This window comes from Neofelis nebulosa, chromosome 13 (assembly GCF_028018385.1).
Source record: "Neofelis nebulosa isolate mNeoNeb1 chromosome 13, mNeoNeb1.pri, whole genome shotgun sequence".
In the NCBI taxonomy this organism is placed as follows: Eukaryota; Metazoa; Chordata; class Mammalia; order Carnivora; family Felidae; genus Neofelis; species Neofelis nebulosa.
Genome location: NC_080794.1, coordinates 87,961,713 through 87,975,029, shown reverse-complemented (window position 1 = coordinate 87,975,029; position 13,317 = coordinate 87,961,713). Strand labels below are relative to the sequence as shown.

Below are 13,317 nucleotides of genomic sequence, written 5' to 3'. Positions count from 1 at the left end.
ATTGAAATACTATTTATCCCGACTGAGCTGCTCCTGCCTGGGGCAGGTGCGTTGCCTGCCTGACCCTACTTCCAGCCCTGCTGCGTTGGAGTCGCCCTCACTTTAGAGATCTCAGCGGAGCCGGCTGGCTCTGCCTCACGGTCCTCCTGCTGGCAGAAGGCCGACCCCCACGTCCACGCGGGGAAACACAAGCACAAGGGGAAACAGGACAAGGCAGGAGGGGACAAAGTCACACCGCTGCCAACTTGGGTAGTTACTGTGAACACGGAGAATGAACTTCTCTCGCCAGGCTGACAGATTGCAAAACAATACTGCGTCGAGCTGTCTTTCAAGATGACCTAATTTCCCCAAAATAGAAGACACATTTGGAAACAAAGGGAAGCAAGGCAAAGGCGGGCGAGGCTCATGTTAAAAAAATAAGCAAAGTACCGATGCGACGCTCCGTCACCTCCCGTGCCCTCGCGGGATGCTTCCGTGTGAAAAGCCACGCATCTGCTGGAGTGCCGTCTCTGGATTAAATAGCTACACCACACGCCGCTGGTTATGCGGCCCGCTGCCCAGAGCCCCTCTTAGAGGCCGGCTTAGAGGCCGGCTGCCCAGACGTTGGCCCTTGTGCCAGGGCCTGGGGGGGGTGGGGGCAGCAGGCTAAGCAAGGCGCGGTCAGCGTCACCGGCCTCTCTTTGGGGCTCAACACTGAGCACACGGCTGCATGTGACGTGAGCAAGATGCACAGAGCTCACGAGGAACATGGTCAGGGGTAAACACTGAACGGCTAGACCCCAGATGAGTGTCCCCGGTGTCTCTCTTACCTGCCCCCCCCTCCGTGTGCCTCCCTCTCTCCCTCCCCCCACCCCCCAAATCTCCGTCTATCCAACAGAGTCACAATTCACAGGACATTGACGAAAACTTGAATCGCACGAGGCGAGGCATCACGGACACACCTTCGTGGTTTTTGTGGAGAGCTGGGGGAATCGGCTTGCTCCCGTGGGGACCGTCACAGTTGGTTAAAGCCGTGCTAGTTGGCTGCTGCCGTTGCCAGGTCCGCAGAGGCGATTCGCCCAGAACGGCAGTAGCTGGGTGATGCCCAGGAGAGGCTGGGGCACAGGTCGAACCGAAGCCCATGGCCCCTCAAGCGGCCCCACGGCTGTTTAAGTCACACCACGAGGGTGGTTCGCAAGAGGGACGTTTCCTTCACCCGCGAGATGCACGAGGTCTCCGAGGCCCGTTAGATTGTGGGGGGGGGGGGGGGGCGGGCTCCACCGCTTTCCACACAGAACTGTCACCCTGCCGCCCGCTCGGGCCCTGGTCTTCCACATCAGGGAGACCGCCGTGTCCCTATCACGCTAGATTTTGGGACTCGGCACTCAGTGTCTGCGCTGGAAGGGGCCTTCGGGAGCCTCTCGCTCGACCGTCTCATCTTACGAATGAGCAACGAGGGGCGTGCGTGGACCTCGCAGGGGAAGCCAGGCGTCCAGAAACCCCTGTGGGACAGTGTGGTGACCCACGCGAGTCTATGCGGTCTTTGGGACGATGTGCCCTGAAATGCGGTGCCGCGTTTCCCAGGCCCCGACCCCGCGACAAGAACAGCAAGGAACCTCCAAACTCACGTTGAACTCCTCCCGAAAGCGCTTACAGTCATCTGCCGACCGGACGCGGATCTCCTCCTCCAGGTGCGCCACGGGGATGGGGAAGTACTTCTTGGGCCCGGAGGGGGACCTGCTGAGAAGCATCACTCTTTGCTGCTCTGTGGGACCAGAAGACACATGGGGGCCACTCAGCCAGGTTTCCGGATGGCTGACTCATGAACCGGACGGACCAAGGGCACCCCGGAGGAATGACACAGCCAGAGGGTGGACGGTACTCTCCGAGCGGGGCCCCGCGCAGCGGAGCACAGAGGTCTGCCCCCTGCGACAACATCCACACCAGAGGGGCGTCCCTCTGGCCGGTGTGACCTGCTCTCACCAACCACAGTCACCTCATCTTCCAGCTCAGCCCCCAGCCCCTGCTCCCTCCACCAAGGACCCGGGCACTCTCACACTCCAACTCACTTTTCCAGGCTTGAAATAGGGAGAAACGATTGCACGCTAATCAATACGGAAGAATAACTTTGGTTCAGGCGGGAAAGACAGGGAATCGGTTAGGATATGCGTCTCCCTCAGCCCTGTCTCCCTTGTGACAAATAGTCTGCTTGCTGAAACCCCACAAGCTCCAGAAGAAGTAAGAGAAACCCTCCTGGGGGCTCCTGGGTGGCTCAGTCAGTTAAGCATCTGACTTGGACTCAGGTCATGATCTCGCGGTTCGTGGGTTCGAGCCCCGCGTCGGGCTCTGTGCTGACAGCTCAGAGACTGGAGCCTGCTTCGGATTCTGGGTCTCCCTCTCTCTCTGCCCCTCCCCCCCTCAAATAAATAAATGTTTAAAAAAAGAGAGAGAGAGAGAGAGAGAGAGAGAAACCATCCCTGCTCTGCGGGGAGCGGGCAGGGAGGCACCGACAACGAGGACGGGCCTCAGGAGAGAGCCTTCCATCAACTCAGAGTGAGACAAAAGGAGAGATTGCTGGCAGGGGCTTCTCTTCCTGCAATGTGACTGATACTCTTGACAAAGTCCACGTGAACACTCTGCTGTCACTCCTGCAAAGGGCCTGTCCCCACCTGCAGAACCTTTCTGAAGCCCAGCCAAGAACTCCTCACAGGGCTCGTTCCTCTGAGAGCAGACGCGTCAGAGTGAGTCTGGCTGGGCCTCTGGGCCTCGCCAGCCACACCTTCTTCACTCCCTTTCAGGGCTGTTGAAACGTGCAGGGAGCGAGCTGGGGCAGGAAGGAGGCGCCCGCAGGCCACAGCAGCACCGAACGAGGTTCTTGGTGACGTTCAGGTCCCGCCAGCACCCCAGGACTGCCCTCCAGCCCCTTGCTAGGTCTTTTGGGGCTGACGTTCTTTTTTATTATCTGGGGGTCGATTCTACAATTCTGTTTGAAGGCTGACCGTATGTTTGCTCCCCCAAACCATGGAACTATTAGGTAGCAAGCTGACTAGAGGAAGTTACAGTCACTGGTGTGAACCAATCATTCTGAAAGTCTCTGCCTCACAGAACTTTCTCAGCCACCTGCACTTGTGGGGAAGAGAAGCAGTGTGCCTTGTAAGTAGCATTGAGGCACGGAACTGAGCCCAGAGCCTGAAAGACAAGGCTGGGAATGCCCTCCACGGGGACCTTCCCTGCCGCACACGTTGGTGGATCAGCTCTCTTCCAGCGTCAAGATCCGAAAACGGTGCGAATTTCAGGCGAGCCCTTTAGAGCATGAACCAGGCTGTCTCATCCTAGGGTGATTTTAAAGGGCTTCCTGAAAACTGTTACACGTCAAAACCCTGTCAACAGGGCAGGATGTGAACAGCGTTTCCAACAAAGCCACAAACGGAAAGTCTCCAATGTCTGTTTCATAGCCGAGGGAAAGGAGAAAAGTTTTGAAATGGTAAAATTCTACCATGGCAAACGCCAGCATTACACCAGGTAAAGGGAGACCCAAGTCTCAAAGGCGAAGGGGTTTAACGTTGCAAATAAGAGGCGGACGACAGCCCCCAGCAAACCCTCCCGGCAGCCCCGCCCCCCCCCATCGGCCCCCCGGCCCCGCAGGGTACCTTGTTCTTCCAGGATTCCGTTGGGCACCTTCTTGTCATTGGCGCTGACCACGGCTTTCCTCTGCTTCCTGAACCTTCGAGACACAGACTGGTTAGCCTCGGGCACAGGGAAGGTCCCCGGGACGCGGGGCTCTTGCGCGAGGATACCCACCAGGTGAGCCTGGAGAAGCTCTTCCTGCCGCTCATGGCTGCCCCCTGCCACGCCGGCCCCGGGTCGCCAGCCCCGCTCGTCCCCGGCCCCTCCGGTCCCCAGCCCCGCCGCCCTCTGCCTGGGCCCACACCCGCAGTGCGGCCTGGAGGAGATCATTTCCTCATCAGAGCCGGTCGGGGCAAGTCCGCCCGCGCCCCAGGGACACTCCTACCTGAAGAAGTAGGCGGCGAGGAGGAGGGAGACGACTAACAGCAGCAGAGGCAGCAGCAGCCAGGCCAGCAGGGGCCGGGACGCGCGGGGGGCCGGAGGGCCTGCGGGCAGAGCCGGTCCCCATCACGATGGGACTCAGACGAAGGGGGAAAGGGGGTTTGGGCGAGGAAGGAGCCCCAGCACCAGACCACGCTTCCCCGTCGGCAAAGCAGGCCACCGCCCGGTGCCTTGCGCTCTCACCACTGATGAGATGAGCCGCCGTGACACGGGGGACAGAGGGTGAACTGAGGGGCCGGTGACTTTGACCCTGGTGAGGGCTGAGGGGCAGTGAAGGCGCGACAGGGAGCTCCCTGCCCCCCTCAAGGAACCTGTTTCCCCGGGCCCCGGGCACCGGGGAGGTGGAAGAGGGTGGAGGGTCAGATGCCCTGCTGTTCTGGGGACAGCGTGGGGAGCTGCCAGGGCCACGCAGGAGCTCAGGGCAATGGGGGCGCAGCCTGGCCCGTGGGCTGGGTGGAGGTCTGTGGCCAGGCCACGACCAGGTCCCCTGAAGCTTCGAGCTCCCGATCTTATGGGTCCAGGCTGACTTTCCTCATTCAGAAGGACCCACATCCCTGGACCAGGGGCAGCTGCCTTTGGCTGCCCAGGACCTGCCCAGTAAGCCCAGATTCTGAGGGGGCTCTGACAGGCTGGCTGTTCTGACTTAGCCCCTGCCTCCCCAGACTCCCACTCACCAAAATGCCCCCACTCCCAGGGAGATCTCGAATGCCCCCTCCTCCAGGAAGCCCGCTTGGCTCCCCTTCTGTGGATCCCAGAGAGTCTCTGTGTGCCTCCAAGCACAGACCCCTACTCTCTCGGAATGAACAGACCCTGGGGGCGACCGCCTTCACTCTGAGTCAGTGGACGTTCCTCAAAGACAACAATGGTCCTCCCATAGCTTTGTGTCTTCCCAAAGCTGAGCCCAGTGGGGCACCACGGTCCTGCAGCTTCCCTCCCCTGGCACCCTGTCCTCGTGTATCCTAAAGGTCCCTCCCCACCCCCATCCAGGTTGTAAGCAAACCTCCCGCCGGGGCCTCACACTGGCTCTGGCACCTGTCAGTGGCCAAGGCACGTATTTCTAATAAATGCCAGTTTTTACTGATTCGAGTGACCGTCTGATGTAGAGGTGCACTGACTGAGAGACACCTGGTCTATGATGAGGTGGCCCCGGATGCCAGAAGCCTGGCCAAACGAGACGCCCTCCTTCCAGGCTGAGCCAATGCCTCTCCCATCTGGCCAGGGACCTCCCAAGTCAAGTTGTAGGGCAAAGCCAGGGTGACACCAGGCAGAGCCTCTAAGAGCGTGTGCCCCAGTCCCTCTCCCCTGGCCCTACCTGCTGCAGAGCTCCCCTGGGGAGCTGACCCCGTGGGGGGGAGGGGGTGGGGTTTTGGGGGGGGGGGGAGCTTCCACACTCGCCCACCCACAGAGGCCCCGCCCTGCTCTGCCAGGCCCTTGCAGCAAACTCAAGCCTGCCTGATGGGGAGATGCCTGACCCCGGGGGGCGGCGGGGGCCTGGGTGTTCCACTCCCCGACTGGGGTCCATCCCTGCCCTGCCAAATGCAACCACAGGGCACAGGCGGGTGCCCTTCTCTCGCCCCCCACTTCTGCATTTGCACAGACCTCGGCTGCCCAGGCCAGCGTCCATCTTGGCAGTGACCGAGTGGTGAGCAGCCCGGTCCGAGGGCTGGCTGCACCTGGCTGAGGGTGTGGGCACTACCCGGAGGAGCCTTGACGGGCACCTGGGCCACAGACAGCCCATCTCTGGGGGGCCTCATCAGGAGGCTCCAGGGTCCAGCCTCCAGGCTCAGAGGCTACAGTTACAGATGTGGGCTTTCCTCAGCGTGCTCTTGAGGACCAGGCTGAATGACCCGAGGCCCCAGCGCAGGGCTGTGTGCATGGGCAGAATCGGCAGCCCCCAGGGACAAATGTCAGCAGCTGCCTCTTTTCTCCGGGTGCGGGGGGGGGAGGGGGCAGAGAACAGGTAAGATCACTCAGGGGCCGGCAGGCCTGGCGGGGCTGGGAGAACTGGGGAGTCCGTGCCCCGTCTGCAGGGGCGGCCCCACTGGGGTCAAGCGGAAGGTGGGCCCCCCACACCGTCCAGTTCTCCCGGCTTTGCCAAAAAGAAGAAACTCGTAGCTATTGTAAAACTTATCTGATTTTTAAATTCTGATAAGTAATTCAACCTAAATGCCATTTTGTGAAACAAAATGGTCCAGAAAAAAAGCTCTGCGGGCTGGGCTGTATCCCCTGGGCCAAGTGGAGTGTGAAAACACAGCAACAGCAACAAAAACGGACGCCGTCCTCTATGGGGCCAGCTCTGTGGCTCGGCCTTGTCGCGCGGCGTCTGTCTTGGTGAGCCTCTGGGTCAGCACACGCAGCCTCTTCGTCCTGCTTAACGGCTGCTTAGACTTCCACTTTCTGAACAACCCGAAATTTCGACGGACATTTAGGTTCTTTCCAGCTATTTTTTTTTTTTTTTTTCTGTTACTTACGATTTCACATCGTGTATCTTTCTCTCTGGGTATCTTGAAAGTGCTTCCGTAGAAAGCTCCAGAAGGACACTTTGTGCGTCAGTGGGCACACACATTAAATCGTCATAGAAACTGCCAAGTTGCCCCCTGCGAAGTTTCCAGCATCCGTGCTTACCTAGACTGGATGATGGAGCTGATCCCCCCTGGCTGTGAGCAATCCTTTTAAATTTTGCCAAACAGCTAAATGAAATAATACCACTGCAACCTGCCTTTCCCTACTTTCTACAGAGTAAAGCATCATTTCGTGATTAATAAAACAATCAATTGGATATTTGCACATTGTTTGGTCATATATGCTTGCTTTACCACTTTCCTACTGGGCTGTCTTTTTCTTATTAATTTTTAGGAAGCCTTCCTGTAATATGGACAACAGCATTTAATTGTACTGTTTGTGAGTATTTACCTCCAGCTCCTGCGTAAAGGAATGTCTCTTGATGATTATTTGATACATTTTGTTCAAGGAACAAACAGGGCTTCCGGTTATTGGCACATTGTGGCAATGTGCTGTGATCCCACCAGATGATCCTTCTTTCAGGGAACAAAGTTCCAAAGGGCACTTCCCGCGGGTCAGGCTCCCGTCTGGAATTCTAGGCCAATGGAGCCCGTCCACCTGCTGTCACCGAGACCTTGAACTGGAGCCAGCGTGGACTTGCCTCCTGGTTGTGTGACCGGCAGCCACTGCCAAAGCCGTGAAGCCCCGGGCAGAAACTGTAACAAGCTGTGAGGGACACATCTGTTCTCAGGGGCACGGGGTCGCTTCCCTGTCCCCGAAAGGAGCGCCTGACACCCACAGCCACCTTACTGGCCAACCGTTTTCTTTCCAAGTGAAGCGAAGAGGCCCAGGGGTGAGGCTGAGTCACCCTGACGGTGCCCTGGGTGCTAGCTAGGGAAACGCCCACGCAGCTCTCTTCTGGCTTCTCCGCTTCGGGGCAAACGATGCTCTGCCCGGTAGAATCGGGACACGCTGTCCTCGGGGCAGGTCTGCAGGGTCTCAGGCTGTGGAACAGCACCAGGGACCCAGCACCCAGGGGCCCTGCTTGAGATGAGGACAGTGACACGGGGCACCTGGGTGGCTCAGTTGGTGAAGCATCCAACTTCGGCTCAGGTCATGATCTCGCGGTTTGTGAGTTTGAGCCCCGCACGGAGCTCTGTGCTGGCAGCTCGGAGCCCGGAGCCTGCTTGGGATTCTGTGTCTCCCTCTCTCTCTCTGCCCCTCCCCCGCTCGCCCTCTGTGTGTGTCTCTCTCTTTCTCAAAAATAAATAAGTATTTTAAAAAATGTGAAAAACGTACACGAGGACAGTAACAAATGCAGCTTCTGTCTGCTAGGGGCTCCTGTCTTTCCTTTTTTGCAGTTCTGGATTTCTCTGGCTGGCAATGTGAGGACAGGGCTGCTCCGGCCGTCCTCTCTGGGGTCTTGCACCAATGACTTGAGCCCTACTTTGCCCTTCTCTTGGGGGCCAAGGGTGCATTTGTAGGTCACGTGTCTGGGCTCAGAAAATCACGTCAGGCCCTTGAGCTGCATGGGGGTTGAGTCCCTGATCCCAGCCCGAATGGGGCACTTCTAATTATCTCACTCAAGCTTTTTCTTCTGGAAGGAAGTTGATAATTTTTGTTTACCCAGCGCCTTGTGATAATCAAGTGTGATGCTGAATGCCAACCTAGCTGAGCCACGGGGTTTCAGATACGTGGTCCAACGCTGCTGTTCTGGGTGTTTCTATGAGGGTGCTGTTAGGATGAGATTCAGCATTTAGATTGGTGGTCTCTGAAAAGATTACACGCCTCCCCATGCTCCACTGTGGGTGGGCCTCACCCAATCAGTCGAAGGCCTGCAGAGACCAAAAAGGCTGGGCCTTTTGTGAGTAACGGGGAATCCTTCCTCCCTCACTGCCTTCCAACTGGGACATCACTCCTTCCGGTTCTGCAGCGGCAGCCTGCCAGCCTTCGAGCTCAAATCGGCTCCCTGGCCCTGCGGATTTTGGACTCAACAACTCTAACAGTCCTGTGACCCTGTTCCTTATAATACATATAAATACAGACATAGATACAGATACAGATATAAATGAAACTATAAGCACATGTCTTACTGATTCTGTTTCTCTGGAGAACACTAACCGATACACCAAGTAATACCTTATCCGAGATGCCTTGAGTTTTATGCCTGGGAGTCTTGGGGGATGGACAGGGAAGGGACAGGGCAGGCGTGTAGGGACTGGCAACAGGCCGTGATACAGACTCAAGGGACCAGGACTTGCTGGTTATAGGCTCCTACTAAGCCGGCCAGGGGACAGAGCTGGCAGCCACAGACGGCCTCTGGTCTCCCAGGGAAGCGAGTCTGGGCCTAGTCCTTGGGGACCCTGAACTCATCAGTTGGGCACACATCCAAGAAAGAGATACCAAGGGACATTGAAAGGCCGCGTTTCCGGGCTGTAAGCGACTGGCGGGGTGACGGGCCTCCCCTGACACATTGTCCAGCCATCCACAGCAGTGGCCCACGTGGACGAGCCTCTGTACCCAGCTCGGCGGTCTCGTTAATGCTCACAGCGTTGCGAAAAGGAGGCACTGTTATTACCTCCGACTCACAGATGGGGATACTGAGGCCCGAAGAGGTTCGGGAACTTACTCCAGGTCACCTGGCCAGGTCAGCGGGAGCTGAACAAGGGTCACGTGATTCAAGAGCCCCTGCTCTCTCTGCCGCTTCTCCTCCCCTTCCCGTCAGCTTCGCACGGCCTTTAGTTCAATTCCGTGACGCCAAATCTACATTCTACAGAACCCACCCGTTTTAAGCAGAAGATCCAATGATTTTTAGTTAATTCTTAGTTGTGCCACTGCCACCACAATCCAGTTTTAGAATCTTCCCGTCCACCTCTCGTCCACCTGAGGTCACCTGGCCTTTGCCACACACCGCCCCCACCCCCCCGCCCCCACCAGCCCGGCCAAGCGCTCAGGTACCTTCTCCTCCGACACCCTGACTATTCCGGGCATTTCCTATCAACGGAGATCACACAACACGTGGTCTCGCGTCCAGCTTCTTCCACTGAGCGTGTTTCTGGGGTCCGTCCACGCTGTCACGCGGATCTGTTCACTCTTCCCCAGTCTCCACTCTAACTTTCAAACCACGGAAAAGGCAGGAGCATGGAGCGGTGACCCCCACGTATCTGCCACCGACTTTCTGATGGGGACCAGGCAGCTGGGTTGGCCTATGGCCCCGCCTACCTCCTGCTCCCCAGGGGCTCTTTCTCGAGTGGCTCCCCGAGGGAGGGTTGCTTCCCTCAGAAGGACTTCAACATGCATCTCTAGACACGCGTGGACTCTTCTTTTAAAAATGTGACTCCAGCCACGGTACCAACATCATGCCTGAAAGGACTCACACTGATTTCTTGACTGGATCAACTGCCATGTCAGTGCCTAACTATCCCCTAGGCACTCGTCCACGTCCCCATTTGTTGAGGATCGCTAGAATCGGCTCCCCACGGCGGGGTCGGGGCTGTGAACCCCTGCTCCCCCGCTTCCCGCCGAAGCCGATACCAACTCTGAGCACGGGGTTGTGTTTGCCGCCCCCCGAATGCTAAGTTTTGTTCTGGTCAAATTCCCAACAACTGGCTCGTGCGGCCAGCCTGCTTTTGAGAGGCGTTCCGTGTTCGATGCTCCTTCTCCTCCCCCAGCGGGGTCATCACCCCCGGTCTTGAGACCCTACCAGGAGGGTGGGGGATGGCAAGGGCAGGTGAGCGGCAGGCAGCTGGGTCCTCACCTGCGGTCGTAGAGGTCAAGTTGCTCTCCGCTGGGGTGGTCTCGTTGCCCTTGAGAGCCTTGGCGAAAGGCAGGCTAACACCTGCCAGGAGGAGCAGACAGAAGGGCTCCATGGCGAACCTGCAGGAAGCAGGGACAGGCTCAGAGTGCTCCCCGCCATGCGCCTGGGGCTGCCCCTCCTCCCCCCGCCCCAGCCCAGGAGGGAACCTCACGTAAAACAGGGCAGTGGGGTGGGGGGGCGGGGTGAGGAGGGAGGGGATGACGGTGGGAAGGCTCTGGAGCACTGCTTAGCGAATCTGAGTCCGGGAGAGGGGTCTGTGCACACGGCTGGCACAGTTCACAGCTGTGCCATTTCACTGTAGAACGAGCCAGGTTAGTAACTCCGTGAGCTGCTCCCAGGTTATAAAAGCTCTCAAGGTTCTGGTTAAATTCTTTTTTGGTTTGTTTGGTTTGGGGGGGGGGGGAGGGGAGGCGAACAAGGATGTGGAGGAACCCGGAGAGGAAAAACCCCGAGCACACAAACAAGGAGATCTAAGATTCTGAGCGGCAGCCTCACGGACACTCAGCGAGGCCCTTGACCCGTTGCTTCTAGGTCGTCGCACGGTCAGGGCACCTGGGTGGCTCTGGTTCTTGACTCTGGCTCAGGTCACGATCTCTCGGTTGGTGAGCTCGAGCCCCACGTCGGGCTCTGCGCTGACAGCTCGGAGCCTGGAGCCTGCTTCGGATTCTGTGTCTCCCTCTCTCTGCCCCCGCTCTCTCTGCACTCCCTCCCTCTCCCTCTCCGACCCCCTCAAAATAAATAAACTTGAAAGAATAAATTGCCACACGGCAATGATTTGTTCAACATTTGGGGAACGTGGGAACATTCTCTCGTGTCCGCTGTGACACAGGTTAGGGTTTCCATTTGCATCATGAGAGCCCAGGGAAGAGCAGCCCCTGGGGAGCAATCTTGGGCTCAGGAGTTAGGCTACCCGGCGTGTGGTCACAGGACCAGGGGCAGGGGGTTGGGGGTCCAGCCCACCCGCACAGGGTCCACCTCTGCTGTCCCCCTGGCCACAACCCACACCACCGGCCCTTGTTCTGAGTGCCGACCCTCACTGCCTCCCACCTGAGCCTCGGGGCCGGGGGGAGGGCAGGCCCCGGGCCCATGTGTCCCATACTCCGGAGCCCGATGAGCCTTTCAAAGGCCAGCCAAGTCCTCCTGTCCTGAGGAGTCAACCACGAGATTGAAGATGGGCAGGCCAGCCTAGTCAGTGTTCTTCTGAGCCTCACACTTGGCCTGTTCTCAGGAACTTCCCGCGTGGCTCTGGGGTGAAGGCCTTGCCCGTGACTGTTCTCCTGTCTGCGCTCCCAGGTGAGGCGCAGGGAGGCTCCCTCCCCGCCCAGGAGGGGCCACCTTTAGTTAGCTCATCTCTGAGGAGCCTCTTGGGAATGGAAGGAAGTCTTTACCGGGTGGGTGGGGACATGCACGGAGCAAACCCGGGTTGCCACGTGGCTCAACACGGGAAAAAGCAATCTTTCACCCAGGAGACCTGCAGGGCCACCACGGATCCCTGCCTGGTGCTCCAATTTTGCCAAAATACCTTAGGTCCTCGGAAAATGTGGCAAGGACCTCTCGGGGGTATGGGAGAGTCACCTCAGGGCAAGGCGTGCGGCTGTCTGGGCCCAGTGAGATCTGGTGGTGACCATGACTGTGGGCTTCATCCCTCCTGACGCCCCCCTCCGTGGTCCCCTGGGGTGCCTGTCCCCTCAGACGGCACTTTCCTGCAAAAAGCCTCCCCGGGGCACATGGATGGACCGAGGCCCAGAAACACTGGTTCCTTGTAATTAGAGGGGACACTTGAATGAGCACAAAAAGTCTAATCGCATTTCAGCAGTCACCACTGCTGGAATGGAACCATTCTGAGCAGACAATTATCCTAGAGCAACCATGATGGCCACAATCAATGCTTCCAACCTCTTTTCTCTTGTTTATTTCCCAAATACATTTTAGATTGTTAAAGTGAGCCACACACACGCGCACGCACGCATGCACACAATAGCTTGTATCCCGTGAGCGCCTACCAGTGCTGGGCCCTTCCTGTGGACACTGCCCCACGACAACCCTCCAGGACTCAGGAACAGGCCCGAAGCGGGGGTAGAGGGGATGGAAGAGGCGTGAATGGAACCCAGGACCACCCGAGACAAAAGCTCTCAAGCCCTGACGGTCAGCTCTGCATAGGCTGCACCAGACAGAATCTGTTCTTGAACGACGCTTTTACACAGTTGAATACACTGCAGAGTAAGTGATTAGGAAGTATTAACTGGTTTAATACAACTCAGAAATGCACACTTCCTAGTTGAAGCATTTGTCTTGTGATATGCATTCATTCAAGACCCTCCTCTCCTAATGCTCAATGACCTAAGAGAAAGTTGACACTTTCAGGCCGACAAAGGCCATCTCATCACCCATCAGACACCCAGGGGGATGGGTAGTGCCCCCTGGAGCAGCAGGTGATTTGCCCGCTGTGGCCAGCAGAGGACACTAAACTTTGCAGAATTCAAACCCCCTTGAGTCCCTTTATTGCGATACTTATATTTCCAAGCCAATGACAACTTTCCTGTCCCTGGCGATTCACCCTCGGAGGGTTTGCGCAAGCTACCAATAAGCACAGACACGAATCGGCACAAAATAGTCCTTGAAGTAGTTTAAACCGTGGTGAATTTTAAGGACTTGTATTGAACCTACCGCATGTTAAGTACTGTGGGCATACAACACGTTGCGTCTCAGAACAGAGATTATCAAAACAGTTTCCAACAAAGCAGCTTTTGTGTTTATTCTTATCAAAAGTCAGCCACCTATCAGTTTGGTTAGCACTGTTTTCTTATTCCACTTGATGCTTTTTTAATATTCTGCTGGGCCACTCTGGAGCAGGCCGACTGTCGGGTCCCGGAGCCGCGAAACTAAATACGATGCCGGTCCTGCCCCAACGCAGATTTGTGGAGCTGGAAGGAAGAGTGGAAACACAGCAT

At 57.4% G+C, this 13,317-nt stretch overlaps 1 protein-coding gene across 14 annotated transcripts in view; it reads right to left on the bottom strand.

The window, feature by feature from the left end:
- Window positions 1-13,317, bottom strand: part of PTPRE (protein tyrosine phosphatase receptor type E) — a 162,101-nt gene that overhangs the window by 33,824 nt on the left and 114,960 nt on the right. For 11 of the 14 annotated variants that reach the window (XM_058698124.1, XM_058698123.1, XM_058698121.1 and 8 more), the window contains 4 exons: window positions 10,307-10,425; window positions 3,992-4,091; window positions 3,630-3,703; window positions 1,608-1,744 (listed from right to left, as the gene is read on the bottom strand). In XM_058698124.1, coding sequence (XP_058554107.1) covers window positions 1,608-1,744; window positions 3,630-3,703; window positions 3,992-4,091; window positions 10,307-10,418 — 423 coding nt within the window. In that variant the 5' untranslated portion in view covers window positions 10,419-10,425. Of the gene's footprint in view, window positions 1-1,607; window positions 1,745-3,629; window positions 3,704-3,780; window positions 3,936-3,991; window positions 4,092-10,306; window positions 10,426-13,317 lie in introns of those variants that run through there. The other 3 variants (XM_058698126.1, XM_058698129.1, XM_058698127.1) reach the window with 2 other exon arrangements.